We start from the raw sequence: 18,173 nt of genomic DNA, 5'->3' as shown, positions 1-18,173 counted from the left end.
TGCCTCCTGGGCTTTCAGACACCAGGCTACGGCTCAGCAGGTGTGTCAGGCTGCCACTTGGTCCAGTCTGCACACTTTTTCGAAGCACTACCAAGTGCATGCTCATGCTTCGGCAGATGCGAGCTTGGGCAGACGCATCCTTCAGGCGGCTGTCGCCCATTTGTGAAGTTAGGTTTTGCCTACTTCTCAGTTTGGTTTATTTCCCACCCATGGACTGCTTTGGAACGTCCCATGGTTTGGGTCTCCCATGGAAGGAACGATAAAGAAAAAGAGAATTTTGTTTACTTACCGTAAATTCTTTTTCTTGTAGTTCCGACATGGGAGACCCAGCACCCTCCCTGTTGCCTGTTGGCAGTTTTTTGTTCCGTGTGTTTCACCGGCTGTTGTTAGTAGACAGAGTTCTGAATTTGCCGAGTTTTACTCTATCTCTACTTATGGGTGGATGTCCTCCTTCAGCTTTTGTACTGAACTGCATAGATTGTCATCCAGGGAGTGTATATAGCCCGGAGGGAGGAGCTACACGTTTGAGTGTAGTACTTTGTGTGTCCTCCGGAGGCGCTAGCTATACACCCATGGTTTGGGTCTCCCATGTCGGAACTACAAGAAAAAGAATTTACGGTAAGTAAACAAAATTCTCTTTATTTGCGCTGTGTGGTTGCTTTCAGTGCAACCGGAAATAACCTTACGCAGCGCCTTATCCCTGATTGGCGAATTTAACCGTCAGTCGATGGATCTGCGCTGACTTCCGGTTTGGATCTCCCAGAATGACACCTGATTGTGGGAGGGTTCCTTTGCATTAATCTCATTGGTTCCTCTGCGTCCCAGTGTGGAACGCGGAAGTACGCAACATGCACTGTTGTATGCTGCCTATGGTTTCCCTTGACTGCGCACAATTTGGGCGCGATGCGCTCCAACTTGGAACGCAAGGGTGTGGCACCTGTTGCACTGGAAGCGACCTCACACGCCAGCATGGTGTTGATTTGGGGATTCCATCATGCTTGTAGTAAGTATTGTTTTTACACAGATGTGGGGCATTACATTGTTTAAGGGGGTATAAAGGTATGAGTTCTCTCAGAGACTGAGCGCCACCATTTGCCCAGCACACATAGGTTTATCACTCCTTAGGCTTGTGCTGATCCCTGCCACTGCAGGCTGTTCTCTCCCAATTTTTTCCTCCGTCTCCCCTGAGGAACTCTCATTACTGAGAGGGAAACGCGTCGGGAGGAATTATTTGTTTTTTTTCTTTTTTTGGTTGTGGGGCAGACATCTTATTTGGGTGCTGCCCTTGTCAGGGCGGAAGTTTATCCACAGGGCACGACAGGGCTTTTTTGGCATTATACCCGTCTACCTTATTCTTCCGGCCTGTGACCTCTCACCTTGGGATTGATGTGCAGTCCAGCCCATGGATGAAGCCTGGGTGAGATCAAGCCTATGCGTTGCCATGTGGCATCCTTTTGTTGTTGTTTGCACAATTTATGCACATGCACTTTATTATTATTATTGATTTTATCTAGTTATAGAGTAAAAGTTAAGTTTTAGTCCCTGCTTGTTTTCTACTTATATTATTTGGACTATTGGGCATTACACTTCTGCTTGGCAGACCTGCTATTATACTCGATCTATATAGGGGCCATGGGCAGCACTATGGGGGTGATATCTAACACAGGGGGACTTGTGCGATCTATAGGGGCCATGGGCAGCAGAATGGGGGCGCTATCTAACACAGGGGAACGTGTGCAATCCATAGGGGACCATAGGCAGCACAGGGGAATGTATGCAATCCATAGGGGGCCATAGGCAGCACAGGGGAACGTGTGCAATCCATAGGGGACCATAGGCAGCACAGGGGAATGTATTCAATCCATAGGGGGCCATAGGCAGCACAGGGGAATGTATGCAATTGTCGCGGGCGGGGAGGAGGGTGTCAGCACACCGCGCTCACCCCTTTTGCTCGGGTCCGGCAGTTGCTCCTGGTGGCTCGAGCCGTGGGCCGGATCCCGGGGTGTCTCGAGCGACACTCCTCGCCCGTGAGTGAAAGGGGGTGTTTGTTGGGTGTGGGGATTGTTATAGTTTGTGACGCCACCCACGGTTGTGGTGATTTCACCACCGCTGCTCAATGTGAGGATCCCGGGGATGGTGATGTGGAGCAGCCAGTTGTTGGGTTGCCCCTCCGTGGGTAGGGGTTGGTGATCCCGGGGCCCAGTGGGGTGCAGGGGCGCAGGGGCAGCGCTGTGCCTTGCGGCACTGAGGTACTCACTCAGCCAGTAAACACGACACAGTTCTCAGTAAACAAACGGCTGGTTGGACGGGTCCCTCGGACGGTTCACGGTGCTGCGGTTCCCTGCAGTTAGCGGTGACGGTCTCTTCCCTGCACCTTTGAAATGTCTGTTTGGTAGCGGTGGATTCCCACCGGTTACCCGCTCCCCGACTGCAATCTGGGCCGGAGGAGCTCCACACTTTGCCCGCAGGCGCCGGCCCTGGGAAACTGGTGCCTTGGCGGTGGCGGAGTTTCCCCGTTGTGGTTGGACCTTTGCCGTCAATCAGGACTTGCTTGTTGGGGGATCTACGTCCCCTTCACTAACGGATTTAGCAATTTACAGCGACTCCAAGCCTTGCTGGGATCCGAAAGCCCCTGCTCTGGTGCTGACTGCCTTTTGTATACTGCTCCAGGCCCCGGATACACACAGCCTCCGTGGCCCTTCCAGCAACCTCCAGACAGTCCCACTGCAGATCTTCACCACTGTCTGCTGACCTTGCTGACTCCGTCTGGGCACAAAGCCACAGACCAACTTCAGGCTTTCTGTCTCTTTCACTGCTGTTTCGCCCTAGCTCCTTCCTGAGCTATCTCTGTTGTTACTCCTTACACTTGCTCCTCCCTGACTAGACTCCTCACTCAAGCTCTCCCCTGAGCTATCTGCCTGGTTACTTCCTGCCTCCAGAGCTGTGAGCTCCTTGGTGGGCGGAGCCAACCGCCTGGCCCACCCCCTGGTGTGCATCACAGACTCCTGGAGGAAGGCAACAAGGATTTATGGGTTAGCTGGTGTACCTACAGGGAATGTGGGGTGCGTGTGTGTTGTTATCTGTGTCCCCTGGCTTGCCCAGGGCGACACATTCCCCCTTAGCAAAACGCAGACCGTCCTCGGGCTGCCCGTCCAACACCGATTTTATTTTCCTTTTGTTTTCCTGAAAAGGTAAACGGTATAACATTATAAACGGTAAATAATATACATTTTTAATCACAACTCTTCCCAAGACGGGAGGCACATTTACTTTTAACGTTACAACGGTGTACGGTCACGGTTTCCGCTCTCTCCCACCCAAGCAACCTGGCCCTGATGCTGCCCCTAAAGCCCAGGCAGCACCCCTTGACCCACAGTCCAGCACAAGTTACCCGAGCGGGATCTGTCCTTCCCCTCCAGAGGGTGGCCACCGGTTCCTTTGGTGGCTGGGCCCTGGCCTGCTCTGCTCAGGGCCCTCCCTCCAACCTGCCTCTCCGGAGGCGGCATTGCGGAAACGGTAACGGTACCCAACATATTTACAAGCCACTTAACGTTTGTGGTGCCCTGCAGAGTTCACGGGCTTGTCCATGGATAGTTCCCATGCATTTTGAACGGTCCCCACGGGGACAACGGTGCCAGCTCCTGCCGGTTGCTAATCACACGGTGAATCAGGTGAAAATTCGGTTCAATCAGTGTTTTTCCATTTCTCAAAACTTTCAACTTTTTCAAACAAACAGCAACTTCAGTGATGGTCCCAACGGGGACGGTGCAACGGGCATCCGCTGCCCTACTCCGGTCCTTTTGCTGCTTCATCCGAGGGAGGGGATGCAGAGCTCACCTTGCTCTCCGGGCTGCCCTTCAACTTTACATCCAGGGCAAACCACCCCCTCTCTCCGCAGTGCCGGGTGTAACGCACCATGTCCCCCGGTATACAATTGCGGCCAGGATGCTCCTCGGGCAGATGGGCATGCACGTCCCGCCGGGCCACAAACACCTCGGCCTCCAGGCCCGGTTCGTATATGAATCCGTAGCCCCGGCGGATATCAAATCGCCTCACCTGCCCCTCGTAGAACGGGCCCCGGACACGGAAGGTCGCTTGCCGCAGGTTCTCCTTCTCCCGAATGGCTCGGGCCACCAGCTCGGCTTTCCTTCTCTCCCTCTCCGCGATCTCCAGGCCCAGCTTTGTCGGCTCCCTGTCCCAGTATGGCGCTGCTGTCAGCTCCGGCGCACGGGTTGAGCCCCGCGGGACATCCAGCACGTTACCCACTGTCAGGAAGGTGGGTAGCGTATCCCGCGGTGTCATGGCCTTGGGCGCTGCCTTGCAGCAACAACCCGGCGCCACCTCAGCCGAGGTGTGGGGGATGGGCACAGGGGCTTTCCGCAGTTGGGCCTTCGGCTCGGAGCGGGTCATCGGCTCCGGCTCGGGAAGCTGCTCAGGGACTGTCTCTGGCACAATCTTCGGGGCCTTCCAAGGTAATGCCTCCGGTTTGCTACGGGCTCCGGCTACAGGTCGGTCCGCTGGGGCGGACGGGCTGGGTATCGCTACCGGTTGCGGTGGTAGCGGGCCTAGTGGCGGGGTCACGGCCTCCGGGACGGGTGGCGAGGGAGGCAACGGGGGGAGAGGGCTTGGACCGGGCCCCACAGCCGCGATGACCGGCCCTGCAAGGGCATCGGGACGTGGGTCACTCACCCTCCCTTTTTCCGCCTCCTCCTCGCGTCTCCGCACGGTGGCTACAACGTCCGCCATGTCGGTCTCCCACTCCTCCAAGAGGAGCTGCATTTTGACCTGCAGCCTTAGATGGAGCTGCGCGGTCCGGATTTCCACCCACGCTGCGGTTCCCGGTGCGGGGGCCATGGTGTTTCGGGACGGCATCCACATGGTGTCTTCACTGGTTGCTTCCAGGAACGGTCTTCTTGCAAGGTCCTGGCGTCCCTGCTTTTATAGCGGCGACTACATGCCGCCAGCCGCCATCGCGTCCCCCTTAGCTCTTTCCGGCCCCTCCTCTCTCGGGGCGGGGTTTTGGCCTTCGCGCCTCTACTGCTCGAGAAGACGCTCGAGCGGGAACTTTTCGCGCCAAAGATGGCGGCTTCTGAAATTTTCCTGCCGGATACCTCCGGCGGTAACAAGGCGCACCTCTACCAGACGGCAGAGCGGTAAGATCCTGTTCGTGACGCCAAGTTGTCGCGGGCGGGGAGGAGGGTGTCAGCACACCGCGCTCACCCCTTCTGCTCGGGTCCGGCAGTTGCTCCTGGTGGCTCGAGCCGTGGGCCGGATCCCGGGGTGTCTCGAGCGACACTCCTCGCCCGTGAGTGAAAGGGGGTGTTTGTTGGGTGTGGGGATTGTTATAGTTCGTGACGCCACCCACGGTTGTGGTGATTTCACCACCGCTGCTCAATGTGAGGATCCCGGGGATGGTGATGTGGAGCAGCCAGTTGTTGGGTTGCCCCTCCGTGGGTAGGGGTTGGTGATCCCGGGGCCCAGTGGGGTGCAGGGGCGCAGGGGCAGCACTGTGCCTTGCGGCACTGAGGTACTCACTCAGCCAGTAAACACGACACAGTTCTCGGTAAACAAACGGCTGGTTGGACGGGTCCCTCGGACGGTTCACGGTGCTGCGGTTCCCTGCAGTTAGCGGTGACGGTCTCTTCCCTGCACCTTTGAAATGTCTGTTTGGTAGCGGTGGATTCCCACCGGTTACCCGCTCCCCGACTGCAATCTGGGCCGGAGGAGCTCCACACTTTGCCCGCAGGCGCCGGCCCTGGGAAACTGGTGCCTTGGCGGTGGCGGAGTTTCCCCGTTGTGGTTGGACCTTTGCCGTCAATCAGGACTTGCTTGTTGGGGGATCTACGTCCCCTTCACTAACGGATTTAGCAATTTACAGCGACTCCAAGCCTTGCTGGGATCCGAAAGCCCCTGCTCTGGTGCTGACTGCCTTTTGTATACTGCTCCAGGCCCCGGATACACACAGCCTCCGTGGCCCTTCCAGCAACCTCCAGACAGTCCCACTGCAGATCTTCACCACTGTCTGCTGACCTTGCTGACTCCGTCTGGGCACAAAGCCACAGACCAACTTCAGGCTTTCTGTCTCTTTCACTGCTGTTTCGCCCTAGCTCCTTCCTGAGCTATCTCTGTTGTTACTCCTTACACTTGCTCCTCCCTGACTAGACTCCTCACTCAAGCTCTCCCCTGAGCTATCTGCCTGGTTACTTCCTGCCTCCAGAGCTGTGAGCTCCTTGGTGGGCGGAGCCAACCGCCTGGCCCACCCCCTGGTGTGCATCACAGACTCCTGGAGGAAGGCAACAAGGATTTATGGGTTAGCTGGTGTACCTACAGGGAATGTGGGGTGCGTGTGTGTTGTTATCTGTGTCCCCTGGCTTGCCCAGGGCGACACACAATCCATAGGGGGCCATAGGCAGCACAGGGGAATGTGTGCCATCACAAGGAGGCTATATTCAATATAAGGGGGCCATATCCAGATTAAGGGGGCTAATTTTAGGATGGGGGGCTATGAGGGACATATACCCTATATGATTTGTTAGAGGGACACTGGCATTATAAGATGGACCCCATTTAACATTAAAAAAAAAAAATTCTCTTTTCCTTCACCAAATTTGGGGGTGCGTCTTATAAAGCGAAAAATACTGTAGGTATTTTCCTGCAGAGAGGGAAATAATTTTGGGTGTGTTGTTTTTTGTTGTTTTTTGGAGGGGGATGTAATCAGGGGAATAAAATATATATGAATTTGATATTAAATATATTTGGGTATTTATTTTGATTTTATTTTATGAATTTGTATTTATTTATTAGGACAGCAATAAAGATAAAAAACTACTTTTTTTATGGATGTATAAAAAAGATCTGCATTTTTTATGTTATTTAATGATCCACATAAATCATCTATTCACTGTATTTTACAAGTTTTTTACAATTACAGGAATACCAAATATGTTTGTTATTTACTGATTGTGACATTTAATTTAAAAATGTATACAATAAGTGATTATTTTAATTGTATAAATCTTGGGTTACTTATGACATGGATTAGAAATGCAAAAGCGACTAAAGACACCCAAGTGTATTTTCACATTTTTTGCTATTCAAGCATATCTATATATTACAGTACATCTCTATCTGTACTAGAGTAATATTTCTTAGCAAAATTACTAAAAAAATTAAATACAATCAGAATAATCACTTTTTGTATACATTTTTAAAATAAATGTCACAATTAGTAAATAAGAAATATATTTGGTATTTCTGTAATTGTTAAAACCTGAAAAATACAGTGAACAGATTATGTGGATCATTTAATATAGAGATATGCCTGTAAAGAAGACAAATACCATTTAGATCTTTGGACTTTAGATCATTGGACAGAAAAAAATAAATCTTCAAAGCTAAAGCTCAAGCCTGCAATGTAAAAAATTTGTATGCTTGAATTCCGAGACAGACTACACTTAAATATTGTAATTAAAGGGAACCAATCACCAGGATTTTCGTATATAACCTAAAGCCAGTGCTATACGGGCACTATCAGGCTGATTATATACATACCTGTAGTTATTAGCTTGGATGTTTAGGTTTTTAAATCCAAGTAAGTAAAGTTTATAAAATCATCAGCTTCTTGAGTGACAGCAGCTGAGGATCAAATAATATCTGGGGGGGGTATTCATAGTTATCCTCTCCCCATGTTATAATTAGCATAAGTATTTCACAATCGATGTAACTTGCAGGACCTGTGGTAAGGTCATACCCATGTGACCTGAAGGTTCGAGGTCTCAGCCAACAAAGCTGATATCAGAAAGCAACATTTTTCTGTTGGCTGAGGCCCCGCCCTTTCTGGTCACATGGGTATGATCTCACCACAGGTCCTGGAAGTGAAAAGTTATATCAATTGTAAAATACTCAAGCTAATTCTAACAGGAGGAGGGGATACTATGTATACCTCCTGCCGCCTTCAACTCAAAAATATTTCCAGAATCCGCCCTTTCCTCAATTTGCAATCTACTAAAATGCTAGTGCATGCCCTCATAATCTCCCGCCTCGACTACTGTAACATCCTCCTCTGTGGCCTCCCTGCCAACACGCTTGCCCCTCTCCAGTCCATCCTTAACTCTGCTGCCCGACTTATCCACCTCTCTCCTCATTACCACCCCGCTTCTCCTCTCTGCATGTCCCTCCACTGGCTTCCAATCTTCCACCGTATCCAATTCAAACTTCTAACACTGACCTACAAAGCTGTGCATAATCTTTCCCCTCCGTACATCTCCGAACTACTCTCCCACTACACTCCAACACGTCACCTCCGGTCCTCCCAAGATCTCCTCCTCTCCTCCTCTCTCATTCGCTCCTCACACAACCGACTCCAAGACTTCTCCCGAGCATCCCCAGTCTCCTGGAACTCGCTGCCTCAACACGTCAGACTATCCCCTACCCTTGCAAACTTCAAATGGAACCTGAAAATGCACCTGTTCAGAAATGCCTACAATCTACAATGAACTCGCTGCCGCCCGACCACCGTGCGGAGCTGCCGCCCGACCACCGTGCGCAGCTGCCGCCCGACCACCGTGCGCAGCTGCCGCCCGACCACCGTGCGGAGCTGCCGCCCGACCACCGTGCGGAGCTGCCGCCTGACCTACACCCCACCTATTGTCTCCTCCCCATAATCCTATAGAATGTAAGCCCGCAAGGGTAGGGCCCTCTTCCCTCTGTACTAGTCTGTCTACTGTAACTTGTATACGTATTTTGTATGTAACCCCCTTCTCATGTACAGCACCATGGAATTAATGGTGCTCTATAAATAAATAATAATAATAATAATACCCCTCCCAGATATTAACTGATCCTCAGCTGCTGTCATTCAAGAAGCTGGCAATTTTATAAACTTTACTTTCTTGGATTTCAAAACCTATACATCCGAACTGCCACTAAAGGTATGTAGAGAATCAGCCTAATAGTGCCAGTATAGCACTGGCTTTAGGTTATATACGAAAATCCTGGTGATTGGTTCCCTTTAACTACATATGAAAGCATCTACTATGCTGTAAGAGACACAGGGGACTCTTCCGTCAACTTCCTGTGTTGCTAGAGAGTCCCAAGTCATATATATGACAACATAGGGAAAATGCTGAGAACCCGCCTTTTCTAAAGAGCTAATAATAAAAAAATGCATTAAAGAGGGTGCACATCTTTTATAAATGTTTTAAAAAAACCTAAATTGAAACAAGGTGCTTCAAAAATAAGTGCGAAACAAATGATAAATTCACCCCAGTGTACTTACCCATTTACAAAAGCTGCTCGTCTAGTATATATTTTGCCTGGTTTGCTTTGTTCGGGATCATACCATTTCTTGAGGTCAAATCTGTCTTCCGGTATCTCTGTTGTACAATTTTCCCCATTAAAAATAACTTTCCAAAAATTTTCAATTCCTTCACCTGGTAAATGAGCAAATTTATAATTATAAAACAGAATTGCAAAATAATTTTGTCCCACAATAGTCGATATTTATAGGACAAAATATACTAAAGTAAAAAGAAAAAAAATTCGAATCATTAATGTCTGCTTTTTTATTTTATTTTCCTTTATTATATGTATTTTTAATTTACGTTTAGAGTAAATTTATAATCTGTGGAATAAGAAGTAATGAAACCAATATTTGTATGTAACTAAAAATGATTTGTACATATATATATATATATATATATATATATATGTATATATATATATATATATATATATATATTTATTTATTTATACCATCAAGAAAATCTTATAATGCTACTATGTTCCACAGAAAAATAAAACAAAATCTGACTTGGAGTATGTAGCCATAAAACCTAAAAACATTTTTTTTTCTTGCATGTAATGTACTATTCTGGAAATTAATAAAACATGAAAAGCTATATATTTGGCATCACTTTAATCACACAGACCTGAAAATAAAAACTATTATGTTATTATTGCTGCTTGATTTATAGAGCAAATTAGTGCTTGTTTTTTTTTTTTTTTCTTTTCTACTGAAAAGTCACTTTAGATTTTTTTTTCAGAATGTAAAGAAACAGCTAAATTTAGTTTTTGGGATTGAAATTTGCACCATTTGCCATGCAGTATAAATAAAATGTTTTGTAATAATTTTTATAATAAATGTAAAAGTCACAGTATAATGAGTATAATGTAGCCAACAGCTCTTCACACACAGTCTGACGGACCCCACAGACACATGCATACAGTATGATGAGCCCCACAGCCAACCACATACAGTATGATGTCCCCACAGACCTCCCATACAGTATGATAGACCACACAGCACACAACATACAGCATGATACATCGGCAGCCCCCCCCCCCCCCACTCACAGTATGACTTATGGCCAAACAACACCCAACACATAATATGATGATGCCACAGCTCCCCAAACAATTTGATTGCCCTCCCCATAAGTATAATGTTCCCCCGTGCCCTCTCCTAACCCCCACAGTGCGATGATCCCCACAATTTTACCCAATTACTGATTTATAATGAAAAAAAAAATACTTACCTAATCCTATTCCCTCCAATGCACTGCTTTTCTTTGTACACTGTACAGACTGAGGCTTCACACAGCAGGCACTGTCAATGCATCTTCTGTGCCGAGACTCAGTTGCACAGGCTGAATGGTGCAAGAAGGAGCCAATGGCTTCGTGTTTACTCATTGACTTCACCAGTATCTGCATCTTGAGGATGTAGATACTTGTGAAATTGAGATGCCAGGTGGAGGGATGGTTGTGTGGTGCGGTATACCACTGTATCCAACCTTTTGGTGGTCCTGCTCTGTAGGCTGCACAGGAACTACGAAAAGGCCGGATATGACATATGGGACACACTTTGCCCAGGTCTGGCAAAGACACATGGTTGTCCTCTCTATGAAGTGAAGAAATGAAAAACACTATATCCTAGAACACAGAGAACCAGCAATGAAAATAAGGAGAAAAGGGAAGAATCTAACAATGCAAGTTTTACTCCAGGGAATCAACAGAACTACTGGAGGAGATGTCTAGTAAAAAATAGGGATCAACAACCACTTGTCATGAGTTCTAGAGCTGGAGCAGGGTAGGGTAAACAACTTTTTCAATTTGTATATGAGATCCACTAACTAATCATCAGTGATATTTTGGGAATACCCCTTTAAATTGTGAGCTATGGTTAATAACACTCACCTCCAGGGAAATTGCATCCTATGCCAACAACTGCTATGTGATCTTCTGCCTCTTCCATTCTGATCCTCTAGTTCTGACAAAAAAAATTGGGAGAAGATTAGATTATTAGGATTATGATGGAATGCAATTACTATATCTGCTATTTTTCTGAATAATTAATGCAGTTTTTTTCAGATTTGGTTGAAAAACGCTACTGCATTACATCTTTTCACATTTATTTTAAGAACTTAGAAAAAATAAGCTCTGCCGTGATACTACTAACCTTATACACTTTTCAAGTTCCCATTGTCAAAAGTTATGTTTCTAAAATATTTTAAGCAATGAAACTTGTGGATATAAGAAAGCGAGAAGTAGTGTAACAGCTTGTCACATTCTGAAATTAAATTACCCTTCTCGTAATCCAGGAGTGCTCAAGCAAGAAGATTGCCAGGGATATCAGAACACAAAAGAAAAAAATGCCAGTACAATATAAAAGTCTTTTTCTTTTTGGAAACATGGATTAAAATCTGTGGAACCACATGGTACGCAACGTTCCTGATGCATTTCCGGTGCAATAAATGCTCTTGGCCCTATGGGAGTTTGTCTTGCTGGAAACGCGTCAGGAGCTTTGCATACAATGTGGTTCCACAAATTTTAATAAACGTTTCCATAAAGAAGAAAAAAAATATTTCTGGAAGAGACAAAGTCGCACATGGCGTCTTATCCTGGATGAACCAGAATAAACAGCACAGAAACCACTTACCTGGGGGAGATGTGAGGGTCACAACTACCATAAAAGCATAACAGATCACTATGTTGGCTGCTGCAGACCCAGAGGATGAATCGGTATATATAGAGAAGAAAGGGTTAACCCGTGCTGCCATATGGATAGAATAAATCACTCTGGGGTAATAATCCTCGTGATTTTATTAGTCTGTACAACTCCTTCAGGAATGAAAAAATCACTGATGTACATCAGTGATTTTGATTCCTTAAGGCCCGTTTCACACGTCAGTGAAAAACAGTGACGTTTTTCACTGGCGTGTAAAACACGCACATGTCCCTGCGTGTGCCGTGATTCACGGCACACGTGGGTTGTCTAAGTGCAATCCGGGCTCCGTTCTCCGTGGCCCGTAATTGCACTTAGAAAACTACTTACCTGTGCGCACTCCCGCTGTCCATGGTGCTGATCGCTCCCGCGGTGCAGCATCCGGCCGGCGGTGACCCCCGCAGCAGCTGCTTCCGGGTCTGCTGTGTCGCGCATAATGAATATGCACGACAATAATGAGCCGGCTCAGAAGCAACCGGCAGAACGGGCTGCAGAGGACATCGCCGGACGCCGGGTGAGTTAAAATGTTTTTTATTTTAAAAGCACGTTTTTTTCTGGCACGTGTTTCACGGACCACACCACTGCGTGGTCCGTGGAACATCAGTGATGCCAGAAAAAAATGGACATGTCTCCGTGCGGCAATCACGCACACGCGGGTACGCTGCACAGAGACACGTGTAGTGAAAAATCACTGACGTGTGAGCAGACCCATTCATTATAATGGGTCTGCGTATGTCAGTGATTCTGGTACGTTTAAAAAAAAAGCACAAACGTACCAGAATCACTGACGTGTGAAAGGGGCCTTAGAAGGAGTTGTACAGACTCTGAAACGCATTGAATAATAAAATCAGGAAGATTATTACCCCGGAGTGATTTCTTCTATCCACACGGCAGCGCGGGTTAACCCTTTCTTCTACTCTACGCATACCGATCTATAAAGAAGAAGGTTTTTATATTACATGGATGTGCCAGCATTTTTTTTTTGACAAGGAAGGAAATGTCTAATGAGCTCCGCCCCCTCTGAGCATTTTTGGTGTGGGTCTCTGAGCCCAGACCCCACTAATCTACTAGGAATAAAGAAACCAACTGCATATGGAAAATAAGAGAAAACGTTTAGTTACTTTTAAAGATAGAAAAAATGCTTTCAGCCGCCACTAGTGGGAGCTTTGGAGCTAATTTTATATTATTGTCACCTCCGCTATCAAGATCGCATCCTACTGAGTCACGTATTCCAGGAATTATTCTGACTATTTAGTTCAGAAATACATTTCAATAAGATGCCATATGGAAGTAAAGGTGATTACGGTAATATTTTTACTACAAACTTTTGCCTGCCATATGTAAATAGAAAATGTATTTTCTAAAATAAATAAATATATTCTCATTCTTGCATGTATGTTTCAATTCTTTTCAATTATCAAGTTCCCTGCTTACTGAGATTTATAAGATTTTTGTAATATTGCTGTGAAAAAAACAAAGTTAGAATTTCTGCTTTTTTTTTTGTTTATCCACCTGCCAAAACCCCCCCAGAATATATAGTGTTAAAAAGTCGCAAATACTTCAAAATGGTATCAACGAAAATCTCAAATCATCCCTCAAAGATCAAAATTTGGCAATCCAAAAACTAATTTTTTAATTCAACTATATTTTCTTGGGCTAAAGTAAAAAAAAAAAAACAACAACCCTATAAATGTGGTATCACCACAATCGTACTGAGTTTTAGAATTGCTTTTCCATTTCACCCCCCACCTCCACTAAAAAAGAAAAGAAAATAGCAATAGTTTTTCAACACAAACTTACCACAAAATAATATCAACAACAATTATACTTGTACTGGTTATAACAGAAGATTTGGACATTTATGGTTCTTGGAACATATTCATTTAAAAAAACAATAATAGCTGAGTCCTCAAAGTGCAAAATAGGTTCCCCTAAAGCCGTTAAGTCGATGGATGGAACCAGGAATTTTTGTAGAAGAGAGAAATCATGAAAATGACAATAAATTGATGCACAAAAAACATTAGAGAGCTGCGTGCCTGCATTATGCAGTGAACAATTTATATTTATATAGCATAAGAAAATATATTTATTACAAAAAAAATTCTGAAAATGTAACACAACTTACCTGAATTAAAATTCTAAATCAATAAAATACAAAATACATTACTTTCCAATAATAAATGTCTTTGCTACAACTAGACAAAAAGTTGAGGTATACTTTTATTATGCATACAGAAAATTCTAAATTAACTTATCCAATCACACCAGTTATATCGATGCACAATTCAACCTATGTAAAAGAGACTCCAACAGCAAGAAAACAGTACCCTCAATACTTACATGCCTGGAATATTCAGTGAGTGATAAGAAACTAATGGGGTTCCCTCATTTTGTACTTTCCATCCACCTGCCCATCCTTTTTTTTTTTTAATAACTTGGGTTTCCTTAGAAGAAAGCTGTGATAAACATTCCAAAGTGCTGAGAGATAGTTAATCTAGAAAATGAATATGTCACGTAGGGAGGGATGAGTCAACTACAAAATTGTTAACTACAGTTTTCCTCATCTACAAAATTGTAAACATTGTTTCATTTAAAGGGAACCTGTCACCAGATTTTTGGCCTAAAAGCCGCGGCCACCACCATTGGGCTCTTATATACAACATTCTAGCATGCCATATATAAGAGCCCAGGCCGCTGTGAGAACATAAAAAGCACTTTATAATACTTACCTAACGGTCGCAGTGCAATGGATTCTAGTCAGATGGGCATCTCCGATGTCCGGTTTCGGCGCCTCCTCTTTCGGCCATCTTTGTCCTCCTTCTTCTGTAGCCGGCGTGCATGATGCGTCATACGTCATCAACACTCACTGGCATTGAGGTCCTGTGCATGCACATTTTGATCTGCCCTGAGCAGGGCAGATCAGAGTACTGTAGTGCGCATGTGTGGGATCTGCAACAGTGTGTGACGTACGATGCATCATGCACCCAGGCTTCAGAAGGAGGATGAAGATGGCCGAAAGAGGAGGTGCCGGCACCAGACAACGGAGACACCCATCTGACTAGAATCTACTGTAGAACGACCGTTAGGTAAGTATTATAAATTGTTTTTTACGTTCTACACAGTGGCCTGGGCTCTTATATACAGCATGCTAGAATGCTGTATATAAAAGCCCACTGATGGTGGCCGAAGCTTATAGGCCGAAAAGCTGGTGATCGGTTCCCTTTAATGATTCTAATTTCCTTGTTGGATGAAAAACAGACTCCTTTTCTTTCATTTTGTTCCCTCATCACTCACCACAGTCATTAGTGGGCTTTACACGCTACGATATCGTTAATGAATTATCGTCGGGGTCACGTTGTTTGTGACGCACATCCGGCGTCATTAACGATATCGCTGAGTGTAAAACTTAAGAGCGATCTGAAACGATCGCAAAAGAGGGCAAAATCGTTTCCCGCGGAGAGGTCGTCCTGAAATAAAAAATCGTTTTCTGCTTTTTAGCGATGTTGTTTGTCGTTCCTGTGGCAGCACACATCGCTGTGTGTGACACTGCAGGAGCGACAAACATCTCTTTACCTGCCTCCACCGGCAATGCGGAAGGAAGGAGGTGGGCGGAATGTTTACGTCCCGCTCATCTCTGCACCTCCGCTTCTATTGGACGGCTGCCGTGTGACGTCGCTGTAACGCCGCACGACCTGCCCCCTTAGAAAGGAGGTTGTTCGCCGGCCAGAGCAACGTCGCAGAGCAGGTATGTGCGTGTGACGCTGCCGTAGCGATGATGCTCGCTACGGCAGCGATCACCACATATCGGCCGTATGACGGGGCTGGTGTTATCGCGCTCGACATCGCTAGCAATTGCTAGCGATGTCGCAGCGTGTAAAGCCCGCTTTTCATTTCACAATCTTTTGAATTCCTTCATCAAATATTAGTGCCTTTTCATTGACACAAATTCTTCTTTTTACTTGGTATTCACAGTAATGTTATGATTTCAGAAGGAGTTGTCACGTATAGCTGCTTATCTTTTGTACAAACATTTATTTTCACGTGTTCTGGAAAGCTTAAATTTTTTTCTCTGTGTTCTGAAAATACTTATTGTATAGAGGGAAATATGATATAGATTGGGCTCCATTTTAAGGCTCATCTGATTCATGGCTTCTCATTACAACAGGTGCCCATTTATTCATATGATTGATGCCAACAGTGCCTGAAAGACCCGATTTAATTTCTCGCCTGTGTCCAGCATTTTGACTGGAAGAATAGCCATGGGTGGACATATCATTGGTGCCACTTGTGCAGCTGACAGAGGCCCAAGAGGTGCAGGCACCGACCACCATCACCTTGGTTTACCAGAGACCCGTGTGAGAGAGAGAGAGAGAGAGAGAGAAAAAAAAACCAAAACGAATCCGGATCGTGCAGCCAGATTCCCGGGTCCGGGTCAGACCCGGATCGGACGCTGAAACCGCACGGATCCGGATTTTTACAGTTCGGGTCCGCTCAACACTAATCAGCACCCTTCGGTCGCCCATCTCCCTGCACCGCCAAACACCCCCAACGGGTCCCGAGCCACCATCCCTGCCCACGGAGGGGTTAACAACTTGCTGCGCAACATCTCCCACGGGTGCCCCGTAACTGCAGCGGTGGTGTCCACCATCACCATATCCCATGGGTGGCGTCATGAACTTAACACGGCTCCGGCCGTACATCTACGTCCCCAAACCACAACCCCCCTTTTAGTTGAAGTGACCTCGAGACCCACGGGTCCGGAGACCCTCGAGCCACCCACTGAAGGTCCGGATCCGAGCGGCTCGGCTGCCGAGCACGGGGCGGTACAGAAACTATGGGGCAGTGCTGCTGTCCCTCATCCTGCTTAAATCATCACATAGGTGTCTCATTTGGAGGAAGGAGATAGTGGTGATAGAAGCAGGGATTGTGCTGGCGGCCATTGACAATACGGACAGATAGCATATATGAAGTGCAGAGGCAGCTACTGAAGTTGTAAGCGGTGACCACAGATGAAGTGTTCTAGTGACCACTCAAGATGCAGGCATCTGGCACTGATGAAGTGTAGTCACTGAAGAGCCACACGGGAATGCCAACTAAGTGAATACTTAGTTTGTTTAAATGACCTGGTGGCATGGCATTGGGTTACCAAGCAGAGAAGGAACCAGCAGTGTTGGAATGAGGATAGGTCTAATGTATTATTTATTCTTTCCAGAGACCATCACAAGGTTGGAGAAGTCACTGTTCGTAATGGCAAACCTGAAGTCAGATTGGTTATTCATGGTTATTCAATACCAAAACAAGACACAAAGGTGTAGTCAAGCAACCAGAAATAGAATCATTGTATGCTATAAAAAAGCACCTTAACCAAGGACTGGGCATCATATTGTATTGTCAAACTGAGAAATCCAACTAAGGTTGATTTCACATATCCTGCCATCATCCATTAGAATGGATCCTGCAGGGATCCGTTGGGAGAAAAGTTGTGCAAACACAACTTTTTTTCCGTTGTTAAATAACTGATGTATACCAAATCCATTTTTTTAACATTGGAGTCTATGGAGAATGGATATGTTAACCTATTGCTTTTTGGCCATCCGGTTTTCTTGCATTTATAACATGTTTTTTTCTTACAGGATCCGTTTTAAATGGAAGATAAATAACAATCTTTTCACGGATCCGTTCTCCCTAGACTCCAATGTTAAATTACCAGAAATCATTTTGCCAACGGATCTCTATAGCATCCGCTCTAACGGAGGATTACAGGAGATGTGAACTCAGCCTTATAGATAAATGCTTAGCCTTAAGCTTCCTACTTCTCAAACGTGTCATACGTTCGTCTTTTAGGAATTTGCGTGCTGCATCATACAGCTTGATCCTAGTGCCGAGATGTAAGATAGGACATTGAAAATGGTAGAAGAGCTTTATCATTAAAAACACATTCCCTCATTGCATACATAGCACTAACCCATGACGCATCTATAAGGGATAGGCAGGTTACCAGGTTCCACACCCCCCGTACCATATTTACTTAAATAAAGACGATAACCACGACTTTATTGCAGGAATGGCCACAGCTTTATTTTAACCGAATATATGTATACCAAACTTGTGGCTCAAACATGCCACCCATTGTTAAACATAACCTTATACATATATACCCCCCTTATAACCA

The 18,173-nt window shown here is 46.0% G+C and overlaps 1 protein-coding gene across 1 annotated transcript in view; it reads right to left on the bottom strand.

The window, feature by feature from the left end:
- Positions 1-14,354, bottom strand: part of LOC142243519 (mycocerosic acid synthase-like) — a 33,484-nt gene extending 19,130 nt beyond the window's left edge. Inside the window, exons 1-3 of the mRNA XM_075315529.1 lie at positions 14,342-14,354; positions 11,194-11,266; positions 9,278-9,431 (exon numbers count right to left, since the gene is read on the bottom strand). Coding sequence (XP_075171644.1) covers positions 9,278-9,431; positions 11,194-11,251 — 212 coding nt within the window. The 5' untranslated portion in view covers positions 11,252-11,266; positions 14,342-14,354. The remainder of the gene's footprint in view (positions 1-9,277; positions 9,432-11,193; positions 11,267-14,341) is intronic.
- Between the last annotated feature and the right edge of the window lie 3,819 nt (positions 14,355-18,173).

The sequence above is a fragment of the Anomaloglossus baeobatrachus genome, chromosome 6 (genome assembly GCF_048569485.1).
Source record: "Anomaloglossus baeobatrachus isolate aAnoBae1 chromosome 6, aAnoBae1.hap1, whole genome shotgun sequence".
Lineage (NCBI taxonomy): Eukaryota > Metazoa > Chordata > Amphibia > Anura > Aromobatidae > Anomaloglossus > Anomaloglossus baeobatrachus.
This window is presented reverse-complemented; position numbering and strand designations above follow the sequence as displayed.